General features: G+C 41.3%; 2 protein-coding genes and 1 pseudogene across 2 annotated transcripts; all 3 read right to left on the bottom strand.

The window, feature by feature from the left end:
- Window positions 1-2840: 2840 nt before the first annotated feature.
- Window positions 2841-6217, bottom strand: LOC117554457 (zona pellucida sperm-binding protein 3-like). The gene is made up of 10 exons (XM_034228897.1): window positions 5840-6217; window positions 5650-5765; window positions 5455-5558; window positions 5201-5375; window positions 4072-4189; window positions 3919-4001; window positions 3667-3836; window positions 3362-3517; window positions 3130-3243; window positions 2841-3044 (listed from the first exon to the last, which is right to left on the bottom strand). The coding sequence occupies exons 1-10, from the start codon at window positions 6215-6217 to the stop codon at window positions 2884-2886; spliced, it is 1575 nt and encodes a 524-aa protein (XP_034084788.1). The 3' UTR covers window positions 2841-2883.
- A 4807-nt stretch (window positions 6218-11024) lies between these two features.
- On the bottom strand, window positions 11025-17213 carry LOC117554464 (annotated as a pseudogene).
- A 4572-nt stretch (window positions 17214-21785) lies between these two features.
- Window positions 21786-26247, bottom strand: LOC117554458 (cell death-inducing p53-target protein 1-like). The gene is made up of 4 exons (XM_034228899.1): window positions 25945-26247; window positions 25031-25072; window positions 23889-24033; window positions 21786-23259 (listed from the first exon to the last, which is right to left on the bottom strand). The coding sequence occupies exons 1-4, from the start codon at window positions 26210-26212 to the stop codon at window positions 23154-23156; spliced, it is 561 nt and encodes a 186-aa protein (XP_034084790.1). The 5' UTR covers window positions 26213-26247; the 3' UTR covers window positions 21786-23153.
- Window positions 26248-26458: the final 211 nt, after the last annotated feature.

Here is a 26458-nt window from a genome sequence, read left to right as displayed (position 1 = left end):
AGTGGCCTGCCTCACACAGGGTGACTGGCTGTCCACATGATGTGGCCTGCCGACATGGCCACTGTCATACAGATCATAAATCAAAGCCCTTGATTGGTCTCTGTGTGTCATTCAAGCTCGGGATAACCTCAGCTCAGGTGAGGTAAAGGACTCTCTGAGTGTTTAGATAGTTAACTTAGTCTAAGTTCTCAGTGGGTCTCAAACGGTGTGGTCACCATTTATGTAAACACATATTTCCATTTGAGAGGGTAGTGGTGGTCTAATGGATAGTGAGGTGGGCTGAAAATCGGAAGGCTGTGAGTTCAAATCCCGCCAGGAACACCACCGCTAGTGTGCCCTTGAGTAAGGCACTTAGCCCTTAGTTACTCCAGGGAGAATGTCCCTGTAATCGGTCATTATAAGTCGCTTTGGATAAAAGCGTCAGCTAAATGAAATGTAATGTGATTAGTAAAATATGCATGAATAAATAAATAAAAAGTTAACTAGGTGAAAAAAGGTAAGATACACTTTTAAAACTTGTTGAGAGAAAACTAGTCTTTGCTGCTGCCTCAAAGAGGAGCAGGGGGAGAGGATGGAGAGGGGGGAGAGGGGGGAGAGGATGGAGAGGGGGGAGAGGGGGGAGAGGAGGGAGACAGGAGAGGCTGATTCAGGAGCACAGACTCACAACTATAAATGAACCAAAACTAAATTAATAAACAAGTTTCAGTGTTTTTTTCATATTGGAAATGGTATGTTATTGGTTATGGCCTTGATTTTATGATTATTGAAATGTATACAGTTCTGTTAAATATAGGTGTTTCCATAGATCTAGTCTCTTTATTTCCCCCTCAAAATGCACCAGATTGATGCATTAACTCCAAAATAAAAAATAAAATCTTACCGGGGGGGCATGCCCCTGGACCCCCCTAGAGGATTTGAGGTCGACCCCCACTAAAAATCACATGGATAGGTTCCTAAATACATTAATAAATACATTTATTTTTTTAAATAGTAACCCATTTCCATATGTTCATGTGTGGGTAGTAGATTTAAACTATAGGGCTATCATTATGGACCCTGCCTGTACCTGTACCTGTTCGCTCTGCCATCGCGTGAAGGGTCTGCTAACAAGCGACCAACAGAAAGGTTAATGTTGTTGCACGTCACCTCAACCCCCCCCCCGCTACCACCACCCCCCAAAGTATATTTCAGATCTGTGGGAAACACTGGCAGTTAATGGACCAGCACCAGAGGCATTCCCATACACACAGGCGTTGGAGCTGTTCTTCATGAAATCCCAGAAGGATGAAGTGCTCTGACAAACAGTGCCATCTTTGTGCAAAATGATTATACCGGAATGAAAAGTCAATAAATAATGTTGTTAAAACTTTTTTTTTTTTTCGCATTATGCCGTTATGTGATGACTTTCAAAGAGAAAAGCAAGAACACTCGGAATAAAGTGTTTTCGGTCTGTTTCCGGTATTTGTTAATGACGATGTAATGTGTGAGACTGGTATTGCACAGGGAAAATAACGTTTCTATGCCACCATTTTAGATGCGGATTTTGTTAAACTAATACGTTTGCGCTGTGGACCAACACTATACTATGACGGGGAATGGGGTAGCAATAAAGATAACACCATTAAACAGTTACACAACATAACAGAAATAATATTGATAGCAAGCAACCACCTTGGTAACAATGAAAACGTTGTATAGACACAATTTCCTGAAGTAATCTTCGCAATAACTAGCAAACTAAAGATCATGTACATCCACTGCACACATAATCTGAAATAACTCTTATTTCTTGCATCAAAACGCATTTTAATGGCCAAACTAACCTTAAAATAGGCATTTTCCACCGAGAATAAAACGAATGTCGGCCATGTTTTTTTTTTCTGCAGGGAGAAATGTGAAGATCACGTGACAGACGCCAGCCATTGGAATGAATGGTGAAAAAAAACGTAGGGATTTTACAATTTCAGAGGCGTTTTTGTAGAAATACTACGTCCTACGTTGTGGACCAACGTAGTTATTACGTTTTTTTTGTGAGACTGGGTTGTTTCATCAACAGTTTTGAGTCTTACCAGCTAGCTAACACGAGAGAAAAACGTATAACTCCAAACTAAGTTGTTATTGCTGCTTATGTCCATAGATTCCACCTTTGGTGACTAAAGTAGTGAGTAATGACTAAGATTACTGACTCTTGACTTACCTGAAATGTTATTTTTAAATATGAAGTCCCTCAGATCCCATTGTGATGACCGTTACCTGCGCTTCTGGCATCGATCAAACAGGCACATCACGGCGCTCTGGTGCCCTCTAGGGCACCCGCATAGTATAGCGTCAGTGACTTGGTAAAAATGTCATTGCATGTGTGCGTGCTCCCTCGCCCACAGTATTTTACTCAAAATTATTGTTGAATTTGACCGTTTTTATTTCAGGGGGATGCCATCCCCCCTCAACTCGAGTACTGGCCGCGCTGCGCCACGGCTCGAAGCGTCCCCGAAGCTCCTCGCCGTAAGGAATTTCTAAAATATAGGATGAATCCTATTTTTGACGCAGCGCAGCGCAGGCAGGAAGCCTACATCACCTTTATACAGCCGTTACAACTAAAGCAAATACCCCAGAAAATAAATGCCATGGTGTAGTACCGTTTCTAGCAGCAGACAAGCCCAAGAAAAGACATGGAAGACAAATTGCAATTTTGGGTCCCCCCCTAAATGTTTACCGTTATATTGGAATACTTTTGCTCATTAGGAAACAATTGTTTGCATTTAATTGTTTTTAGCTCTGAGCAGGTCATCAGTTTTCCTTGTGTATTGAAACATTAAAAAGCAAACAAATTAAAGTTTGAATCATTTATTATCTCTTTGGGTCCATTGTTTCAGAAAGGTCAGATTATGTTGCAGTGGTGTTAGACAGTGGGGGCACAGCCACATTAACCGCAGCAGTTGGGAGGACTTCATCGAGCGCCGCTGTGTTGGTACTGTTCAGCACCGCTGCCTTCGGCTGCAGGTGGGCCTCAGGAGAGGTTTTTTCTAGACGTTCAGAAACTTCATCTGTAGTCACAGAAGAAATGTGTTAATGTAAAAGGTGCATTGCAGTGCCATTTAAAAAAAAGAGTTAAGACTTTTCACATTTTACCTTTTTCTGTTCCACTTTTGTCTTCTTCGTCTTTATTCTGCTCAGAAGCTAAAGTCACAACGTCCACCTGGTTTTGGGTCGATGATGAATCAGGAAGCAGTCCTTTCCTCTGATCTTTGACAGAAAAACAATTCAACATTAAGATTTCATTATGGGCCATTTTAGTCTCAATTTAGAGATTGTTAAAGGCTTCAAATGAACAAAGAATAATTCAATACCGGCATTGACTTACCAACTCTGTTTATTCCACTCCTCCAATGGCTGCCATACATTGTAGATCTGCTGATTTGATCAAGAATGGAAGAAGGCTCCTCTGCAGGTATGGGCTGGCTTTTCTGCTTGGCTGGCAAGACCATCATCGGACCCACTCTGGCCTGATGTTCCCACACTAAGACAAACCAGCACAATGCATGTTAATTCAGTTACCCAGCCATCATCACGTCTAAAACCTATGCCAAAACATGTGTCACAATTGATCATTATAACGACATCTATTCTGCAGCCAATATTCATCACACGTTTCTACAAGCTTCCCACCTGTACTGGTCTTCAGTCCGCTCCTCCAGAGGGGTTCACGCTCTTGTGGCTTCACAAACCCTCGAGGCCTAAACTTGCTCGGGCTGCTGGGTTTACTGGGAGTTTGCGCAACTCCAATTGGTCTTTTGCATTGCCCACATAAGTAGTCATTACCATCAGCGGACCGCCATCTGATAATTAAAAAAATCATTCCGCACCAATACTTTGTTTTTTGTGTGTAATTTGACATATTTTAGACTGGATCTCACTTACCTTCCATTCACAAAAGTGCACGCCTTGGTTGTTGCATCTGTGCTATTTATTGGCACAGCATTCAGGCGACATGTGATGTAGAGCTATGAGAAAAGCAGGTGTTGGGAAACATGCACACACAATCATGTTTGAGGCAATTTAATAGAGCCTCACCTCCCCTCTGTCCTCATTATAAAATCTGAAGGCATCAATGGACATGTGGAGCTTGTCATCCTGTGTCCTGGCTAAGAATTGAGACCTTGAGCCTGGAAGCTGAGAGTCAACAAAGCACCTATGATGAGGAAAAACAAAAAGAGCAACACTAAATTAGCACTCATTGACTACTATAACCAGAGTCTACATTACCCACAATGCAACTCCACCACTAACATTTCTAGTCATATAGACCTCCATGGGACCTTATTTCTAAAAAAGTATGTATTGAAGTCAATGGAGAGAGAAAGATGATCTTTCGATCCCGTTTGAATGTGCCACGAATTACACATATGACGTTTGTCAATTTAAAAGATAATTTTGCAAGTCAAAAAATAAAAGTGTCGTAAAAATGTGAAGTAACACTTTTTTTTTGGTGTGAAACCGCTCAATGAACTACCCCTTGCGTCACAGACCAAGACGGCCGTCACGTTGGCACATTTCACTTCTTCCTTTCAGAATGAGGCGAAAAGTATTAAAAGAGCTGAAAATCACTCCAAGTCTGGGCATGTTGAGAGCTGCACATACACACAAGAGGAGTTAGTTGGTTCCTAAGAGCCAGCATGCGGGACCGGGATTCGTAGTCTTCCAACAGTTTTATTACAAACTGACTTTTGTGACATGGAAATTATTTTTTAAGATTAACAAACGTCATATGTGTAATTCGTTGCACAAACCAAACGGGGTTGAAAGATAATCTTTCTCTCTCCATTGACTTCAATACACAATTTTTCCGAAATAAGGTCCCATGGGTCGAAAGTAGATGGCCGGGACTTCGCCTCTCTATTGGCAAGTTCTGGAAGTAGTTCTTTAGAGTAAGAACTGCACAAATCTGACCTGTGCCTTTGCCAATTGTGGCACAGAAAGGAAGAACTAGAATACCAAAGATTAAAAGCAAACTGCAGCTAGCCTTAGCTAATGGCTAACTTGAAGACGACACTAAAGGACTGATCTTTTATTAACCTGTCACTCGAGTCAGCATTGCCCGTGTCTGAATTAAACCACTTGAAGAGCCTTACACATTTAAACAGCTCCCTCTAGGGTCAGAAAAAGACTTTACTTTTTGCCATTTAGCAATTTGCCACCTTACCCATTTTCAATGAAGGCATGCCTGGGGCTGGAGTGCATGTCAGGGCTCAGTGTAGCCACGCAGCTGCTCACAAACACTCGGAGCCCAATGTGATGCTCAATTCTGACCGAGGCCTCGATGCTGATGGGCTCACCGAGATGAAACACATTAGAGCCTCTTTTGTACTGCCAGTCACCTGCACACGGACAGAAAAAAGTACTAAGTGCAAATAGAGACATGACAACTCATAACATGAGATAATTATCAAAACCCACTTGTCATGATTCTCAAGTTAAACTGCAACATTTCCACTGCAGCCTGGGTCGACATGAAGGGGATCCAGGTAGGCATGAGTGAAGAACTGGACAAACTGTACTTCCTAAGAAACAGAAAACATGCATTTAAAAAAAGACAGACATCATTCAAAGATTTTTACAATGTGAGCTTTAAAAACAAAAAGAGACAAAGACCTTTCGTAATGACATTCAATTGGAATTACAGCCTCCTCCATTCGAACAACACCATATGGAGAGGCCTCAGGAGAGTATATGAGCAGGTTTGTGTAGATCAGAGAGTCCTCAGTTACCTGTGGAGATTAGATGTGTTTTAAACTAGAAGCTATAATGAATCATATTTGAAATGAAATATATTTAAAGTTACCCAGTGTCTGGTGCCGCACTCCACAAGTCCAACACTGATACTGTACTCATCTGCTGAAGACGCTGTAGCTCTGCAGTACTGGTTGTTGGTCTCTACTCCAAGGCGTATCTCGTCACCATCAACAGGAGCTCCAACCGCAAACATATCGGCTTTGATAACAATCTCCAAGGAGTCTGGATGACAGGTCACTCTGATGGTATTCACCTGCTGCGGTTCCTCAGCCGGAGACTTCTGCTGCTGCTGCCCGAGTTCTGACCTGCCTGTGTTCGCAAGGCTCTGAAACAAAGCATCTTGTGTGTAACGTGTGGACGGGAAAGCAAAAGAGGAGCTAACACAGAGTCCTACAAGGAGGATAACCTGAAAATTAAAGGCCTCCATAAGTGAAACTGATAACAGGAAACTGATCAGCTGCTCTCTGTCTTCCTGACTGACTCACAGTAGGCCTATGGTTCAGTGTGAGCGGTGGAGCTTTTTAAACTCTAGCCGATCATTATCCTCATCAGAGCAGCACACCTGCGTCCAATCAGACACGCATCTGCTTAATTGGCTGCACACTCTGAACTCAAGACATGAGGCTGATTGAGAGAGAGGTGAAGGGCGTTTTCACATGTTTAAAATGTGCATATATTTGCTTCATTGCTTGTTACTTTGGATTTTAAATAAAATGTTAGTGTTGCAGTTCATGAAAACCATGCAGGAAGCATTTTGACATCCCCCTGGATCCTTAATTTGTACACATCATATTATTATGGTTGTCTATGGTGTCATTTTATTATGTTTTTAATCTGTCATCCATGTTTTGTTGATCTGTATAAACTGTAAATCCCGCAGGGACAAATGTATAACTTTTGATTTTGGGCTACTTAAATAACATTCGATCTAATTTGATCTTTTGTTTAAAACATAAGACATGTCATACAAAAATCCATCCATGCAGTTCAAACTAAAAGATAGTATTGAAAATGCATACAAATACTTAAAATAAAATAAGATCTCAACTAATTTAAATTGACTTAAAAAATATATATCCATAGAGTTGAAAGCTATGATCCATTTCAGATGTTCACCCTGTACTGTTGCCTAAATACTTTGATAATGTTCTTTTATTTTAGCTTGATTGATTCATTTTTGTTTTTCTGTTAATTATTTTCAGGTATTTTTGGGTGATTTATTGTAGATGTTAGAGTTGAAAGGGGGAGACAGGGGAGGACATGCCAGACATGTTCGGCCAGCTCAGGATTCAAACTGGCTTACTAGTTATTGACATAACCTCTTTCACTCTTTCCTATTCCTTTGCTCTTTTATATTTGGACACATTGTATTGTCTTGTATGTGAAGAGCGCTTTTTTTGGTGCGCTCAAAACACAACCTCAGCTGTACAAATATATATGTTGTGGTGACCACTGTATTACAGACTCCCTCCGACTCCCTATCTCTCGGCACTACAATGTATTATTATTTATGATTGCAGAGCTTCTGAATCGGCGTACATGTTTACAGGACACTAACTTATAATATATATCCACCCCTTTGCTGCTGATGACTCTCCTCCTGACCTGCACTTTCACACTCATCTTGCAGACACCAGACATATCCAGTGATATTATGGAAAACAATACAGTAGGCGGACTATTATATAGTGACATCAGTGATCATTTACCTGTTTTTATTGTCTATCACTGCAGTTCTAAGAAACCTAAAGTCGCCAGCCATTTCAAATACAAAAGATTGAGAACTGAAGATAACATAATTGCATTTAAGAACGACTTCCTAAATATGAGAGAGACGATATTGACAAGGCCTATGATGAATTTCTAAACATTTTTAAATCACTTTATGACAAAAACTGTCCTGTGAAACAATGCAGAGAGAGACACAAACAAACTCACAGTGCATGGATCACTAATGGCCTAAAAAAATGCCTGCAAAAAGAAAAATACACTATATAGACAATTCATTAAATATAGAACTTCAGAAGCAGAAAATAAATATAAAAGATATAAGAATAAATTAACCCATATTCTGAGGATATGTAAAAAGAATACTATAATAACATATTAGAGAATAATATGAAAGGTTTAAGGAAAGTAATTAAATAGTGTCATTAGAAATGGAGCAAAAAGTTCAGGTTACCCTGAGTTTTCTGTGGACAAAAATAATGTTATTAATAATACAGAAGATGTGGTTAATGGTTTTAATGAATTCTTTGTAAATTAGGGGCCAGATCTGGCAGAAATAATTAAAACCGTAGAAACAACTAAAGGGGAAGATACGGACCTCTGGAATGAAAACAATAGCTCTTTCTTCCTCACACCAGTCGAAGAAAAATAAATCATATATACTGTGCGAAAATGTAAAAGAAAATCCTCGACCGATTGGAATAATATTGATATGATTATAGTAAAAAACATTATTGAAGAAATTGCAGAACCATTGACACATCTCTTTAACTTGTCTTTTCAATCTGGTAAATTCCCTAATAAAATGAAAATAGCAAAAGTTACACCATTATATCAAGGGTGCCGGAAGCGGGGGGGCCAGGGGGCCATTGGCTCCCCCACTTTTCAGCCCTGCCCCACATTTGTGCTGTACACTGTACAAATCCCGTTTCAATAATTCCCCTCTACTCTAAAGTCGCATCTAAAACGCGATCTGATCTAGCTGTGTATATTTTGTTATTTTTGATTGTTATATTCAATCTCATTAGCTACAGGTATTTTTGAAGCTTGTCAAAGGAAGATGACAGCTCTCCCTCGCCACTCTGCTCTTCCACAGCGCAGCTTCCCCTCCCTCCGCTGAAATTATGAATGTAAGGCATATAGTAATCATAGATAACACGGCAGGGTCCGTTACAGTTTGTTTTTATCTGATTTCAAATAAACAAAGTCTTGGCTTTCAGAATATTAAACTTGTTTTCGGCAAATTCAGATGATAAATACAACTTTGAAGCTTGTAACGGCATAATTACAAGCGGAGAACGGAGTAATTTGACGTCACAGCAGGCATAACAACAGCCGTGTTTCTCGTGAGTGTTTTCCCCGGGAAACAAACACAATACGCAGAAACGCAAAAATACACTAACACACACACGTAAATATACACACACGTTCGCGGGCTTCCCCCAGACCAGTAATCCAAACAAAATGTTTCCAAGATCCTTGAAAAGCTTTTTAAAAAGACAATATGGATTCAGGAAAGATAGATCAACATCTATGGCACTAATGGAATTAAGTGAGGAAATAGCAAACTGCATGGACAATAAAAAACAAGCAGTGGGAATATTTATAGACTTACAAAAAGCATTTGACACCATAGATCACAACATTTTACAGACAAAACTGGAACGGTATGGCATCAGAGGGTTGGGAATAGACTGGGTGAGAGATTATTTAAGCAACAGACAACAATTTGTTGAAATTGGTGAACATACATCAGAATACATGAACATAACTTGTGGAGTACCTCAGGGGTCTGTGTTGGGTCCAAAGCTGTTCATAATATACATCAACGACATTTGCAGAGTATAAAATATATTAAAATGTATTTTATTTGCAGATTACACTAATATGTTGTGTTCCGGTGACAATTATAAAGAGCTAATGGAAGTGATAACAGCAGAAATGATTAAAGTAAAACATTGATTTGACACAAACAAATTATCATTAAATATAAGGAAAACAAAGATTATGTTATTTGGAAAACATAAAACAAATCCACAGGTGCAATTAATACTAGATAAACATAGAAAGAGTATATGAAATTAAGTTCCTTGGTGTGGTTTTAGACCACAAAATCAGCTGGAAACCTCATATCACTCGTGTAAAAGCAAAACTGGCTAAGACTATCGCAATATTGGGAAAAGCCAGACACATTCTGGACTACAACTCATTGTATACTCTATATAACACACTAATATTGCCATATCTGATTTACTGTGTGGATATTTGGGGAAACACGTACAAAACCAACCTCCAGCCGTTATGCACATTACAAAAAAGGGCTATAAGAGTTATCAATAATGTTGGATATCTTGAACACACTAATGTATTATTTTTGAAGTCACACATATTGAAGTTCACTGATCTGGTTCATTTTAAAACAGCACAAATCATTTACAGAGCAAGACATAATCTACTATAGGAAATTAAAAACATTGTTCATAGACAGAGAGGGTGGGTATACTTTGAGAGGAAATCTACATTTTAAACAACTCAAGGTCAGAACAACTCTGAGAAGTATGAGTATAACAATCTCTGGGGTGATTTTATGGAATGGTTTGGAGCAGGAGTTAAAACAAAGCACAAGCATAATTCAGTTTAAAAGGATGTACAGAAACACTTTTTTGGAAAACTATGAGAATGAAGAAAGGTGATTGAAGATGAGAAATTATTGTATATGTATGTATAAATGTAAATGTAAGTAGGAATAACTTGCATAATGATTTAAAGGACAATCATTGATCAAGTAAGGGGTGGGAATTAATAAGCATTTGCTTCCTCCTACTCCCTTTCGGACACATATGATTTTTTAATTATTAATATGAAGACATTTTTGTTGAATATATAAATATTATCATGAATGTGGATAAATACTGTATTTTAACAATACGGTATTCTGTTTTTCACATTTGTTATTGTTTGAATCTGTTCGAAATAAAGATTGAAATGAAATGAGGTGAAGAACAATCAATAAAGTGAGGCTGTCCACAAAACCTCACAAAGACTGAAGGAAAGAGGAGGAGTACAATGTGAGTCAGCTTTAGTATTTATTATTAGTGAGTTCATAACTGAAAATGCCATGAAGACGAGCTTGGCATGCATTCTTATTTTCATTCATCTTTTTGAAGGTAAGAGAAATTCACATTTTATTTTCCTCTTTCAAACACAGATATGTGATCCTGACAGCTTGACATCAACATGTAATGTTCATACAGTGTAATCTGTTTTTTATTTACGGGGGAGTTTCATCAGACCAGTTGTGTGGCTTTGTTTAGAGCCATGTTTAGGTATCAACAGTAAATACTAAAAATCCTTGTTTCTTTAATGTTTATGTTGTATAAACATTTCTTACTAAACAATCATTAAAATAATCGTGTTGCTAGTATTAAGCTATAAGTATTACGCTGAAGTTTGGTCAGGGAGGGTGAGATTGATAGATAATGTTGAATCCTTTATTGTCTGGATTGTTATGCTTCGCCTACTTGTAGGGCAAAAACCATCAAAGGGCCCAGAGTAACAGTTTCACGTGCCACCAAATCTGAAACATGAATACAAATGAAAGTGAGAGTCAAATAATATTTAGTTGGGAAAGTTTTCACAGACAGATCACAGATTATGAAAGTTATAAAACTGTAGGATTTACAGTTTACCTTCAGGGATCAGACTTCCGAGGTTTGTTTTTTGTTTGGGAGAGTTGCTGGAGCACTTGAAATGTTTTAGATCTATGAAACCTGATGTACTTATATGATTCTGTTTTCTTCAAGTTTGTATTTTGTTGGTCGAACGCACTTATTGTAAGTCGCTTTGGATAAAAGCGTCAGCTAAATGCAATGTAATGTAATGTATCGTCGCAACATCGACACACATCATCACTGCCATCGACATTTATCCATCTGATGATTAGTATACAGAATTAATAATTGTTTTCCTTTAGCTTTGAGTTGAGGGCATTTACACCCAAATCCAATGTTGAAATAATAACCATTTATTTGTATACATATACTCCATGGGCAACGTCAACATTCTAAAATATTCTTAAAGCTTACATTTAGCACATTCCTCTCACATGTGTACTGTTGTATTTCACACAGGCTCCGCCCTCTACTGGACTCTATGGGTACTACTCTCTATCATGCTGTGCGTGCTTTCACCTACTGAGTTTACGTAAACGTAGCCGGCCAATCGGGGCGAGCCTACCTGAATGCGCGCGCAGGCCCACAGTATATAAGGAGGCGCTACACCCGCCGCCCACCATCCTTTTTTCTCTTCAGACGAGGCTGACAACCGAAGAGTTAAACGAATGAAATTAGAAGATTAGAAGGAAAAATGTACTCACCATTACTGGAAGCTCGGCCATGCACCCTGCACTGGTTTGATCGCGGGGCGCCGGTCTCCCACCACCTAGTGATGGCAAAATGAAGCTTTGAATGAAGCATCGAACCACTTGGACAATTGTGTCGGAAATAGGTTCATTCTCGAAGCTTCAGTTACAGCGACCTCTCCTGGCGAAGTGCAAGGCTGCAGTGGGGAATAGTCAGAGGTTTTTAGAAATTAACTTATTGCAGAGAGTATGATTCTATAGCCCCAGCGAGTTGGCTTAGCATAAAGACTTGAAACAGTAGAACCGGCTAGAAACGTGGCTTGATGTTTGATGCACCACACACTAAGACTGAATATCATGTTCTATTTGCAATTAATTAAACATTGATTAATTGTGTGGTATTGGGTTATTGAGAAGAGACTAGAGATTTGCTGGACATTTTTGTTGGGAGGAGAGGCCCTTTTATCAGTTACTTAAAGTTGAAAAGCAATGATTTAAAATACATCCATTCCGGGCTTTGAACCAGCTGCGCGGAAGACATCGCCGCATCCGTCCGCCGGCTCTATCCAATGGGCTATCTATTCCTTGAAATATTGAACTGTTATATATTACTGATAATTGTCTTTTGGTTCACAACTTCTCCACATTTCAAAGTGTTTCCCGAGCCAGAACGACCTATCTTTCTTCCTGGCTTGATCTATAATGATACTACAATTCAAATGCAATACCCAATACCAAAACTCAACAGCAAACAACGCAAACTACGACAACAACCCACACATGCCGCATTGTTTTAGAGCGGTCATAAAGTGTTGAAGCGCTCAAATTGAAACTGTTTCAACCTGTCACCTGTCAGAATCGAGACGAGGGCAGTGCATTGAATCCTGTGAATGGACCGCGAACCAGTATCAAGTGATCATTCAGGAAAATGAAGCAGTTGCTGCTTCGGACGCTCCATGTCACGTTTGATTTGAAGCAGTTGCTGCTTCTCGGACGTCATATGTCACGTGATTTGACGCAAGCTTCGAAGCACTGCTCTATGGAATAGGAAGTCCAGGGTTTGAAGCTCCGTTCGAAGTTCAGTGTCAAACTGCCATCACTACCACCACCTCTGCTTAGAGTGTTTGGGGGACCAGGATATGGCAGAGGCGGTGCCATTCACGTCGCCATTCCAGTGGGGCGGATGGCTCCGTTTGCCGTTGTCGGGCACTTCCGGGTCTTCCGGGACTTCTGTATGCACGTCGCATACAGAGGTGGCTTACCGGCCTTCGTTTAGATCTCAAGACACAAACGACGTCTGGTGATCATCCCCCCCTCAGTAGAGAGCAACCTCCGATTCTGGGGGTCCCCAGAGAATCTGCGGAGGGGAGCTCCACTGGGGCAAGTGACCTCCTATATCACAGTCTTTACAGACGCTTCAGTGACAGGATGGGGGGGGACGTGCCTAGAGAGAGCTGTTGGTGGTTGCTGGCCTCTGACAGAGGCTCGGCACAGCAACCCCCTGGAGCTGCAAGCAGTGATGCTGGTCCTACAGCACTTCAAACACTTAATACAGGGCAAACATGTGCTAGTGAGGAGCGACAACCGCACCACAGTGGCGTACATCAACAGGCAAGGCGGAGTCCGCTCAATAGCCTTGTTGACCGCGGCAGAGAACCTGTGGTGTGGGTTTCATAAATTGTGTTGTCTCTAAGGGCCCTGCACATCCCGGGATGGGAGAACGGGGGGACCGACCTCATGTCAAGAGGTGGACTCCTGACACACGAGTGGAGGCTTCACCCGGAGGTGGTGAAGCAGTTCTGGACTCAGTTCGGGAGAGCAGAGGTGGACCTGTTCGCCAATCGGCGCAACAGCCACTGTGCCCTGTGGTTCTCCCTGGCCCGGTGGGACAATCGCCCTTGGGGGTGGACGCATTTGCACACGAGCCATGGCCAAGGAGATGGAAGCTGCTTTACGCCTTTCCACCGCTGCACCTTATCCCCCCCTTCGGGATAGGGTGAGGCGGGAGCAGCTGTCAGTCATCCTAGTGGCCCCAGATTGCCGCCTGGCGCCGTGGTACGCGGGTAACACAGATGATGGGGGCCAGCCCTGGGCTATTCCTCAGGTCTGGGGAGCGCTGTCTCAGGAAGCAGGGGCAATAGGGGTGTTACCCACTCTGGGCCAACCTCTCCAGGCTTGGACAGGTGGGGCTGTCTGACAACGTTATTCAGACTATCAGACTATCCAAGCAGCAGGAGCAGAATCCACCACAGCCTGTTACAGGCAAAGTGGGCGGGATTCCGGCGATGGTGTGAAGGAGGAGTCTAGAGCCTCTGTCATGCACACCTGGGCTCTATTCTTACCTACTTACAGATACTGGTGGACAGGGGGCTGGGCTCATTCTACAATTAAAGTGTATGCAGCAGCCATTTCGTCCTGCCATGAGGGATTTGGAGGCAGGTCAGCCTACAGTCAGCCGCTTATGTCGCGGTTTTTGCAGGGGGTCAGGAGGCAGTGCCCAGTAGAGCATGCCTCCGCCCCGCAGTGGGACCTGCCGTTGGTGCTCGAGGAACTGGTCACAGAACCATTTGAGCCCCTGGAGCTCTCCTCCCTGAAAGCACTGTCATGGAGACAGCATTGCTACTTGCCTTGACTTTGGCCAAAAGAGTGTCCGAGCTGACCGCTCTGTCGGTGCACCCAAGCTGCCTTTTGATCCAGGGTGACCGTAGCGGGTGCGACACTCAGACCGAACCCCTCCTTTACTCCTAAGAGCCTAAGGAGTTCGTTCAGGTCAAGGGCTATTCAGTTAGGTGGCTTAATCTTCCACCCCATATTGAGGCCAGGGAGGCTAAATTGCACCTCCTCTGCCCAGTGCTTGCGCTAGCATGTTATGTAGAGCGCACGGCTGCCATTAGATGCACTGAACAGCTGGTTGTGTGCTTTGGGGATGGTGTGGCTAGAAAACTCTCTCCAAGAAGCGCCTAACAGGATGGGTGATGCGGGGTGCATTACACATGCCTATGGACGTGGCGGGGTAGAGCCCTCCCCACTGGGGTCCGTGCGCATTCTACACGGGCTGTGGCTGTGTCCAAACAGCCTTATTCAGCAGCGTGAGTGTAGAAGATTATGCAACGTCGGCGTCTTGGTCTACGCCAGGCTCCTTCATAAAATGTTATCTCCTGGACATGTTCTGGCTCCTTCTCGTTGTCTGTGCTTGCCGAGGCAACGCATGACTGGTGAGAGGGGGGGTGGCTGTGGGTCAGCAGGTGTCCTGACCCCCCCCCCCCCCCTGGACATAAAGCACTTGTGTTTTCCCAATGCCTCCTGAGGGACATGGTGCGCAATCAGCCCCATACAGGGCTGGAGGCAGGCTGGGAGAGCCTTCCTCACTATTGTCCATGCCCACTCTACACGGAGCGTGTGTGAGTGTGGGGGACGTGGTGCACTTATGTTTTCCCATGCTCCTGAGGGACCTGGGGAACATGGCTCCAGACGGAGTCTCCGCACAGATCTTTTCCATGCACACTCTACACGAGGTAAGCGTGTGTGAGTGTGCCTTATCCAAATTGCGGCCCCAACTTCTCTACGGTTACAACCGGATGGGAGGAAGTGGGGATGCAATGGATGTTTAGCCAAAAGCCGGTCAGAGACGGTGTGGTGGGTCGATGTTGTTGGATGACAGGGCGTGAATACATCGGGGCTCCGCCAACTGTACCCATAGAGTCCAGTAGAGGCGGAGCCTGTGTGAAATAATAACAGGGGATACGTATTGTACCCTAGTTATATAAAGCACAGGCGGAGCCTTCTACCTGGGGGCCCTGTCTTTCCTAGTTCGCTCGCTGAAGAGTGTATAGGATAGTGGGCGGCGGGTGTAGCCGCCTTTATATAATGTGGGCCTGCGCGCGCATTCAGGTAGGCTCGCCCCGATTGGCCGGCTACGTTTACGTAAACTCAGTAGGGTGAAAGCACGCACAGCATGATAGAGAGAGTACCCATAGAGTCCAGTAGAGGGCTCCGCCTGTGCTTATATAACTAGGGTTACAATACGTAACCCCCTGTTTCAGTCAAAATGCTGAGGTGAGCATCACTGTTACATTGATCTGGCTGTACAGAGACAGCATGGAAAATTCATTTTAGATGATAGTAAATGATACACTGACAAACCTTTTGCAATATTACAGTAAGGAGCAACAATTCACAAAATAAGTAATAAAAGCACCTTGAATTTATATAATTGCAGGCCTTGTTGACGGGGCTGCTCTTCTGCGTTTCAGAGGTCGCTTTCAGCTGGCAAGTGATAAAAACCTAATATAAGAGAGACCAAAGAAATGTCATTATACAACTTCGAAGCATTTCCAAACATGACAAAATCATTCAGGTTATAGAAGTGGCTCACTGAGTTCCTTGTGTCGTGGGGGAACAGGAAGGCATCGAGCTGCAGCTGAAGAGAAGAAGATCTTGTTCTGGGATTGAAAAGTGCATTTGATCCGTCCTCTTTGGCATCATTGAAGCACCTGACGAAAACAATTTTTTTTTAATGCAATTTAAGAGCCAATTATCATTCTGTATTCTGAGCTTCTCTTACCCATGGTTTTCGATAAAGTATAGTATCTGGTGACTGATCTCAGGTCAGGAGACAGAGCGGCGACACAGCCGTCGATGGCGTCTGTGTCCCGCATCAGGACCGCTGTCGAGGTGCAGGAGGTCTCCGGTGTAGAAGACACTGGTGAGCGCTCTCCTGTCCAGTCCTCTACAATTAAACACAAGCGTCACTCACCGTAATTGAAGTCAACATATTTCTGTGTTTCTGCTTATACTCAGTTATTCTGTAATGAGTTTTGAAACTGTAATTGAGTGTTTCTTTATTGGTTGAAAAAATGCTATAACTTATAAATAAGGAATAGCCTACTATACTTCAAATATAAATGTTCATTTTGTATTAAACAATGATAGGTGGTTTTTTTAATTAAAATGGTCCTCGCATTTAAGAAAAGCAAAACATCCATTGACAATGTCTTAAAAAACTTGTGCAGGAAAATCAAAGACCCATTTATCCAGTAGTGTACAAAAAAAAAGAAAAAAAGAAAATTGCCCTGCGATATACTACACTGCTTATGTATGATTTGAGAATTCAACGTAAGGAATTAATGTACACATTGTCCTTAGTCCTTAGATGTCTATAGAATAAAAAATAACTAAAATCAGGGACACTTCTGAAAACACAACAAATCAAAACTACCACTTAAGCAACCACAGTTATATATCCAGCATCTTCTATTATTAGCAGATTTAGACTTATACCTTTTGTCTCCTGCAGCAGAAAGGTGAATAATCTCAGCAGTTCAAGTTTAGCCATTCATCACGGCGTTATTTATTATAGGCACACATCTCAAGAGGCTTGAGGACAGAGAGAGAAGGGGCGTGACTTCCAACGGTCTTATACCCCAGGTAGTGACATCACAATCATGTGGTACAGCCCTAACCAATGAACACAGTTAGTAGTCGCAGCTACTTACATAAACAATATATGGTACACAGTAATACATGGAGTCATACACTATACATGTCTGTATGTTATATCTCAACAATAATCAACAACTTAGTCACTTTGGAGCCACAGTCTTGTATAGTGATGGCGAAATGAAGCCTTATGAAGCTTTCCAGCCAATTGGTTCGCAAAAGGGTTCATCTCATGTATCTGAACACAAACCCCTGTTGGTCAAAGTGTGTAAAACAGGCAGATTGGACATCTCAACAGTGTGCTCTATCTCATACCGAGTTCCCAATGAGTAAAGCCTTAGAATAACTCTAAACAACGAACATAAAATCATATTTTCATGTTAACAATATTATTTGTATTCCAGTTGAATGATTGTGATTGAAAAGCCTAAGGAGGCTGGTAAACATTGCAAAGAGGGATTTGTATTCCTTAATAATATTCGTAAACTTAACCATGTTGTAGCCTGAGAAAGGCTAAACCATATCAAAGAATACATTTATTAACTACATTATCTCATTTAGCTGTAGCTTTTATAAACAACAACAAATATTTATTGTTCAGTCGTTGAACCAGGGACCCTGTGGTCATGAGTCAACTGCTTTCCAGCTGAGCCACAGCACACACACTGAATCTCTCTGACAACACTGGACCATATTTATTCCTGTATTTATTCATGTTTTTATTCCTACATTTATTTATGCTTGTATCTATTTATACTTATGACATGTTCCGACCTCTATATAAGTGAGGGTCTGAGCTCTCTTAATTCCATCGTGTCACCGGGCCCGGGTACAGGAGGGACCCGTAATATGGTTCTTATTATACATCCATGGCATGGGTAATATGAGCGCTGTGGTTCAACGGTTTAACCGATCTGAATCGCTTCCTGAAGCAGTCACGTGGTATCGACAGGCAGCGAGGCTTCGTTTGTCATCGATGACTTCACTGGCCCAAAACGATACAAGCCTCGATACATGCTTCACAAAAAGCTTCGGGGATTACTCGACACACGCTCCGAAGCCTCTGCGCAATACGTAACATCACTAGTCTTGTAGTCCAGCTTCAAATAAATATTCAGAGTCACCAGCAGCAACAGGTCGACACTGACTGCTCTGTGAATGCTTGACTTCTCCCAAAAAAATAATCCTATGGAGACAAAAGGCGTCCATTTTTAAAGAAGTCAGCCTTTACCGCAATGATTATGGACACTTCTGTGTAGTGCTGCGTACCTGGACTCACATTCAGGTTCAGGTCCGGACTCAAGTCCAGAGGTTCAGGTTCAGGTCCGGACTTATAAGTCCGGACCTGAACCCATGGCTTGTGTCAAGTTGTGTGACTAAAGTGAACTTATTGTGAGCTAATTATCAATTGAAAATTAACTCATAATCAACTCAAATTCAAACTCGTCAGGTTTATTGTGCTCCCTTCCAACTTGTGTCTACATTTCTCTACAAAGTACAAATGTAAAAAAAACAACTTTTTGCCACTTAGTCTACAAATGACTTGACAGCAACTACAGTGAACTACTACAAAGTGCAAACATTTATTTCATTTACCAAACTAAAGTAACCAAACAGTCCCTGAGCTGACTGAGCCTAAATCCCTAAAACGTTGCTGAAAGGTAGAGTGTAGAGTAGACTATACGCATTACACTGTTACACACCTACTATACAGTATAGGCTACGCTACACTGTAGTGACTGTACAGTCAGAGTGTACTGTACTGTCTGTACACCATGTATTTTCTACATGTGTACATTATACAGTACATACTACATACATAGTGATGTACATACATACTGTTAGAAATTAAAATCAATGTTGATATGGCGTAATTTTGAATTAAATACACTATTTAATTTAAATCAGTTTTATTCTGAAAGAACCGGAAGTTCACACTATTAACGTAATACTTTTATTCTGAAAATTATTCACTTCCGGTTAGCATTAGCATGTAGCGAAATGCTACGTTTTCAAACCATGAATCGAAGGTGAAATGACATGTGACGTTGTACACTGAGCACACTGGGATTAGCACTGATTTATTGACGCTGAATAACGTTTATCAGGGAATGTTTAAATAACCACAGACACCAGAATATGCGTAAATGCTAGTTTTTTTGCCAAGTCCAAGTACCGGTTCCCGACGTTCCGGTTTTAACCGGACTTGAACCGAAACTTTTTACAAGTCCAGTACCGGTTCGGCGTACCGGTACGCAGCACTACTTCTGTGCATTGTACGCTGATAGTGGATCCCTCATTGAATTGTGGTTCACTGATTTGACTTTCTGTGTCAAAACCTAATGCAGCAGTTTTATATTCCCTTCCTTCAGCATCGATCATTGGTCCATCTCTCAAAGTTCGAATGGCGTCTGCAAAGCCAAAAGCAAAAAGTGACAGCAGTGCCACAGAGGCTGGCCGAGCTGCCGTCACCATTGTGCTCTTTTATCAGAAGAACAGGAAAGCAAAGTAAGCAAACACAACACTACCAGTAGAACAAGTGATAATTTAGGAAATCTAAACCATACTGAATTTAAATAAGATGCAGAAGGTTCAAACTCTCAATGTCAAATACTTCCCAGTGCAGACTAATCACATGGAGAGGACAGCTGGAAGCAATTACTCATTAACTGATGAGAATTAAAGCTGCAGTCACACCGAAATACCTGCATGTGATTGGCCCACATATGTCCGCATCTGTAGCCTGTTATTGTCTCATTATACCGCACTGTGAATTAATCAAAGTAAATATATAAGTCATCATGAACACATCTGTCCATCAGGCAGAGGGCTGCTGTGCCTCCTGTCATCATTAATGGACGTCTCTTTAAAATGACCGCTCAGAGGAGAGGAGTTCTCATTTCTCTAACCGCCTGCTGCTTCCCCTCCTCTCTCCTCGGTTCCCCTCCTCAGTCCTCCGCTCGCATCTCCTGTGGGCGGCACCAAGTCTCGAGGAGGGGAGTCGAGGAGGGGAAATTTGAGTATTGAGAAACCTCTCGTGACTAACAAGAGAAAGATTCATTCATTTAAATAAATATTTAACAACAAATGGGCCGGTTCTAAGGGGTTCTTCAGTTAAGCCCGATGAGAGGGGATACAGCTATGCACATGTCATCATTAACAGACGTCGTTTAAAAGCGACGTTTGAGTGAACGAGGACGTCCCAATTAATACCTGAGGACTCCTCTGTCCTCGCGTCACCTCATCGTGTCTCTCGCTCGCATCTTATGGAGGCGGAGCTAAGACGCAAGGAAGGGAAGCGAGTGAGGGAAAGGAGGAGTCGAGGAGGGGTATTGGGATGAGGCTAATTTCCAGAGGAAGGGCAGCGTTACCCCTGGGGCTGATGGGTAATCACTCCCAAATTAGTTTGGGGAACAGAGACTAGGCATTTGAGTCCTGCAGGGTTTCCCCGTTAATATCAGTGTCTCGAAAACACATGTTGGCGACTGAAAGACATCCAGTGTTTGGTCTTTTCCTGAAGCACCCTTCACCTACAGTGTCTCAACTGAAAGAGGACCACAAACACACAACAAATATAATACCATTTTGGGATATTTATCTCCCATTCTTTCACTTTTTCTGACATTTTCAACACCAAACATGTCGTTAATGTCTCTGTTTAGTGAACTACAGCAATCTGAAAGCCTGTACATTATTTATATCACACTTTATCAGTAGAAAAATGTAGGAAATTACTTTTTTTAATGCAGTATTTTCTGATTTATGGCGCAACACAAAGATATTTCGCTCTGTGCAAACCTTTGACTCTAATATGTCAACAACATGAAACAAGAATATGAACCTGGCTTTATCCAATGTTCACACAAGAGTTCTGGCTTTCCTACATCCTGACACATCCTTCATCATCACTGTCTCAACTGAAAGAGGACCAGAAACACATCAAAAATATAATAAAATGTGGAGACTTTGGGATATTTATCTCCCATTATTTAACTTTTCGGGCATTTTACAGACCAAACATGTCGTTGATGTCACTGTTTACCAAACTACCACTTTTTGTGAAAAATGAATAAAATGATATATGTTAATTAAATACATGGTTTATTCATGTCATTTCTGGGGTTCCATTTCTTCTGATTACCTCATTTGGGCGTGCACATTTGACGCGCGCAAACCTACCTCTTTTGGATTTGGAAAGGTTGGCATGTATGTGTTATATTCTAACGTTCCTGATTGCTTAGATACAAGATCCACAACATGATTAGTTTGTGGACCTTTGTTTAGATTGTTTTTCTTTCTTAAAGCAGTAAACAGAAAAGCAACTATACTTTAAAATGTTTTACCTTACTAAATAGTCAAATCTGGTAGTCTTGGTTTTACAGCGATTCACGATATACTGTACAGAGACAGTTATTTGTATTTCTTTTATCAAAAGGATTGTTTGTGTATACAAATATAATATAACATATTTTCATATAACAGCTTTTTATTTAACTAATTCACCACTCACTGCTTATTATGAATCCCCAAAGTGTGAGGCATACAGTATGTCATTAGCATTCAAATGTGAAAAAGCCAAAAATAACCTTGGACAATTTCAGCATAAGTGTATTTTACATTATAATGTTGATCAGTGTAAAAAGCAGTACGGCCGGCAAATATTATTAGTACTTTTGCTTCCCCTGCCTCATTTTTCAGACGTCAGGATCAGACCCAGCTTGGATCCAGACAGGGTGCTGCGACTGAAAGCACATATTTTTTAAAAAAAAACTAAAAAGCATGAACAAACTAGAGTCCACATGGAAATTACTATGAGACTAGCATGTTAAGGAAAGTAAACACAACTGTCCAACTCAATGAAAGCTATAGGATAGGGATCAGTAAGCATCATAGGGAGGTTGACAAAAACAGGCGCATCCTTTCTAAAACAATAGTCTGTGTCAAGTTCTGTTGTGCCGTTGAGCTAGCCCTGCGCTGTAACGTTGCTGTGGTGTTTTACCGCTCAGTGCTTCTCTGATAAGAGCAGGTCTAGGAACAGCAGATTAGAAATCCATACTCGGCTATTAATATTAGGAGTTATTAGAGGATTAGTTAGATAGATAAACGTTGAAAAAAGATCAGCAAACCACAATGTCTAGGAGCCTCTTAGCAAAACACATGTCAAAGGAACAACAGCCTTCCAAAAAAATTACCTTGAAGAATTTAACAAAACATGATTTCTCCAAAACCGGAGGCAATGCCAAAATAGAACAACAATAGAATAAGAATTACATGTATTTCACAACACCATCCTGTAAAGACTGCAGGTCAACTGTCCAAACAGATTCTACCCTCTCTACACTCACAAATGTGTACCCTTTTATGTTTTGTTATCTTTACTATTTATTTTGTGAGTATATCCGTGTCAACCACATGTGTAAGAACTTAAAAAATTAAAACTACTAATAAAAATTACAACGTCTGTTTTCTCTTATCAGTGGTGAATCTTGTTGTCTTGGTTTTACAGAGACTCATAACTACAGAAGACACAGTTATTTTGTATATCTTTCATCAACATAATTTGTTGTGTTTGTATTATGAAATAATATAATAATAGCATCATGTAACAATTTTTTATTGAATTACAAGTTCACCACTCACTGCTTAATATGATTCCCTGCAGTGTGAGGCTTATGTCATTGGCATTGAAATGTGAAAAAGTAGCTAAATGACTAGGACAATGTCAGCATAGGATAAATGTATTTTACGGTATAATTTTGATCAGTGTAAAAATAATCAAAGAGTAAGTAAAGGTGCAGATAAGAATTGAGGTCTTCTTCCTTAATCAGAGTTGGTTTCACATTCGTTTGTAAACGTAGATGATTCTTTGGCACGAAGGACAACGGTGCTCCACATCTTGACAGGAATCAACGCAGAATGGTATAAAACAGCAAAGAAAACACCTGTAGGAGGAAACAACGTCAATTATAACTCTACAATTAACAACAGTTCTTAAAGGTCCCCTATTATACTGTTTTTCATCAATATATAGGTCTCAGATATATACAAAACATGTCTCTGAAGTGTTTGGCTCGAAATACCAAACAGATCATTGTAGCATCCCATAATCCCCTGTTTCAGCCCTGTTTCAAAAGTGTGCTGATTCTCTGTCTGTTACTTTAGATGAAAATAAGGAGCCCCTCCCCACGCCCCTCTGAGAGATATTTGGTTAAAAAACCCACAGTGGTGCTCGAGGAGGAGATTCAGGTGATAAGGTGGGCGCGTCTTTCCTTGGTTGGTGATTGGCTAATGGTTACACAAACCAAAATCGTTATGACATCATAAAGTGGCCAAAATCTGATCAGCTCATTTTCAGACAGGTTTTTATATAAATGGATCAGGACAAAAAGTGAGCGAATCTTTTTTCCTGAACATTTCAGAATATCTTTACACAGAAGGGACACATGTATAAAAGACACGAAAAAGTGGATTTTGCATAATAACTGACCTTTAAAGGAGGATATTCTGGTGTGTTTCAGAAACATTTTCCCCCCATAAAACAGACACTACAAGAAAATATTGTTGTTTTTACCCAAATAAGCCGAGGCCAGCACAGATAGCCCAGGTCATCAGGCCTGCTGTGCGCTCTATCCTGGTGATCACTGACTGCTGGCAGTGGGGACAGACAGTTTGTCCTGGGACGTCATGTAGTACATGTCCTACTATCAAGTGAGTCACTGAGGATGACAAATGCACAAATTGCTTAAAAATAGTACAATGCCCCATTTCTCACAGCAATATTTGATCATTGAAAACCAGTAGCAATAAATTGAATATTTTTTAAGAGTTACCTATTTCATTTTTGTAACACATCATTTCGTAATCCGTGTTCCAGCCAGCTAGGCGGATATATTACATTATTACATTACATGTTAGACACTTTTATCCAAAGCGACTTACATACTCAATACTGTGGACAATCCCCACAGGAGCAATTTGGGGTGTAGTGTCTTGCCCAGGGACACAACGACATGATGATTGCAGTGGGGTTTGAACCTGTGCTCCCCTAATACGAACACCAACGCACTAGACCACTGTGCCACAGCCGTCCCTATATATCCTTTGTTTCTGTAGAATTTCCATTTTTGGGCATTCATTCAAAGATTTGAGAATACAATTTACTGAATGCATTGAATCAACATGACCAGCAGAGGCTGCTAATAGAACACCATCTGTATTTTGGTAAGGAGTTGCTGTTAGTGAGCCACCCAACCATAGAGGGTATTTATAGTAATATATTATAGATATTTTTAGTAATGGAAAGCTCAGATTTGACTCATAGTGTAGAATGAAACTGAGAGACAGTAACATGAAAAATATCTAAATGTGTGTTAATCTGACCCACTGTCACCTTATTATGTTGTTATATGTATTTATATTTGGAGCTAACCTAAAGAAGTTCTTTAACTGGAATAGCTTACATCTGTTGCAACAAGAAATACTCAAAATGTGACTGCACGCCACAAAAAAAGACAGTGGACAATAGCTTTTTGTTCTGCACATCCGAAACAAATGAACTATTCTTCTGATAACTTTGGTAGGAAACTGAGGACTTCACCCACTGACTCTGAGGCTCTGTGCAGGGGCAGTTCTAACTCCACAAGCTGGAACAGAAACATGTTCACTATCTGTATGTATTGTGTTTCACATAGGACAGATTGTGCTTGGTCTCACCTGTTGTGGCAGGAACAGCAGTGGCTGGAGCATAGGCAACATCTGCAGATGAAACAACATTTATCAAATCAGGAAAGTCAGATCAGAGCAGATATTTCTTTAAATCACCTTTACCGTACTTTAAGTACTGTATTATTATATTCATAGCATAAAGCGCATACAAGTGCAATAATGGTAATCTAATTTATTTATATTTTGGGGATTTTGATCTATCATTGTATACATCACGTTTTGCTTTTTTGGTGTTTAAGTATATAAAATGTTCTGTTAAGGCTTTATAAAGCAAGACATTATTATACACACATTTTTTTCTCACAAAGGAAAGACGTTAAAGGGGCTCTTTTATGCTACATTTTAGAAGTCATACTTGCATGTCGTCATAACAAAAGGGTATTCCCTAAAGAAAGGTCTTTCACTGTGTAGTGCAACTTCAACTGACTGTTTATCTTTAATAATGCACCGTTTATTTATATTATACAGTGTTTACAGCACAGAGGCAGCACTGCAAGCCTTCAATCTGAAAGTGTATGAGGAATGTTTGACAGTGTCCTTATGTCAGAGCAAGAGCAGATTTTAAACACGGTGCTACGGAGGTTAAGAAAACAATGTCCATCCATTGGGAATGTTTCATCCCAAAAGTGCTTTATGTTTCTCTGCAGAACCTCTTTTCACCCTCTGTCTGAAACTAGAGTCCTCTCTGATTGGTTAGCTGGCCGGCTCTGTTGTGATTGGTCAATAGCTTAGAGATGTCCCGCCCCTAAGCCTGTCACGCATAATGTGAAGGAGCGCTAGCCAATAGAAAAACCATAATAGGGCCCCTTTAAATTGTGTTGTTGGTCTCAAATAATCCTGGGCAAGGTTAGGAGGACATTAAAAAAAGTATCATCTTTGAAAGCAGTATGGCAGACACAGACCTCCCTGGTACATGGGTGGGGGGTGCGGGGGGTAGTAGCCCGGCTGAGCGTACGGCCCTGGCTGAGCGTACGGCCCTGGCTGAGCGTACGGCCCTGGCTGAGCGTGCGGCCCTGGCTGAGCGTGCGGCCCTGGCTGAGCGTGCGGCCCTGGCTGAGCGTACGGCCCTGGCTGAGCGTACTGCCCTGGCTGTGGCATTGCACCGCCATGGTTCATAGGCGGCCCAGGGTAAGGTGGAGCTTGTTGCTGTGGTGGGTATCCTTTTTCCATCTTCAAAAAATGTACTGCGGATGAGAAAAGGGTATTTTTGTTGGTTAATCAAAAGGCTCTAAGTCTTAACGGTAGTTATAAACATAAAATGCATTGTATTGCTGCCACGAAACACAGTACAGCACAAACAGTATGTGAACACTTTTCATTACATAGTGGTAATAGTGTGCATAGTGCATAGTGTGATGAAAATCTTGTGAAGTAGGGTATGCTTCGATATGCATGGTTTAACATTGTACCACTAAG

Source organism: Gymnodraco acuticeps, unplaced genomic scaffold (assembly GCF_902827175.1).
Source record: "Gymnodraco acuticeps unplaced genomic scaffold, fGymAcu1.1, whole genome shotgun sequence".
Classification (NCBI taxonomy): Eukaryota; Metazoa; Chordata; class Actinopteri; order Perciformes; family Bathydraconidae; genus Gymnodraco; species Gymnodraco acuticeps.
This window is presented reverse-complemented; position numbering and strand designations above follow the sequence as displayed.

Bases quoted from the DNA above. Each gene is read 5' to 3' on its own strand.
- LOC117554457 (XM_034228897.1), bottom strand. From the start codon at position 6,217: ATGGAGGCCTTTAATTTTCAGGTTATCCTCCTTGTAGGACTCTGTGTT. The intron at 5,559-5,649 runs GTCTTTGTCTCT...TCTGTTTCTTAG, and splicing joins ATTGAATGTCATTACGAAAG to GAAGTACAGTTTGTCCAGTT. The intron at 5,376-5,454 runs GTGGGTTTTGAT...GTCCGTGTGCAG, and splicing joins TAACTTGAGAATCATGACAA to GTGACTGGCAGTACAAAAGA.
- LOC117554458 (XM_034228899.1), bottom strand. From the start codon at position 26,212: ATGGAAAAAGGATACCCACCACAGCAACAAGCTCCACCTTACCCTGGG. The intron at 25,073-25,944 runs GTCTGTGTCTGC...TTTCATCTGCAG, and splicing joins CCCACCCATGTACCAGGGAG to ATGTTGCCTATGCTCCAGCC. The intron at 24,034-25,030 runs GTGAGACCAAGC...TGTCATCCTCAG, and splicing joins TGCTGTTCCTGCCACAACAG to TGACTCACTTGATAGTAGGA.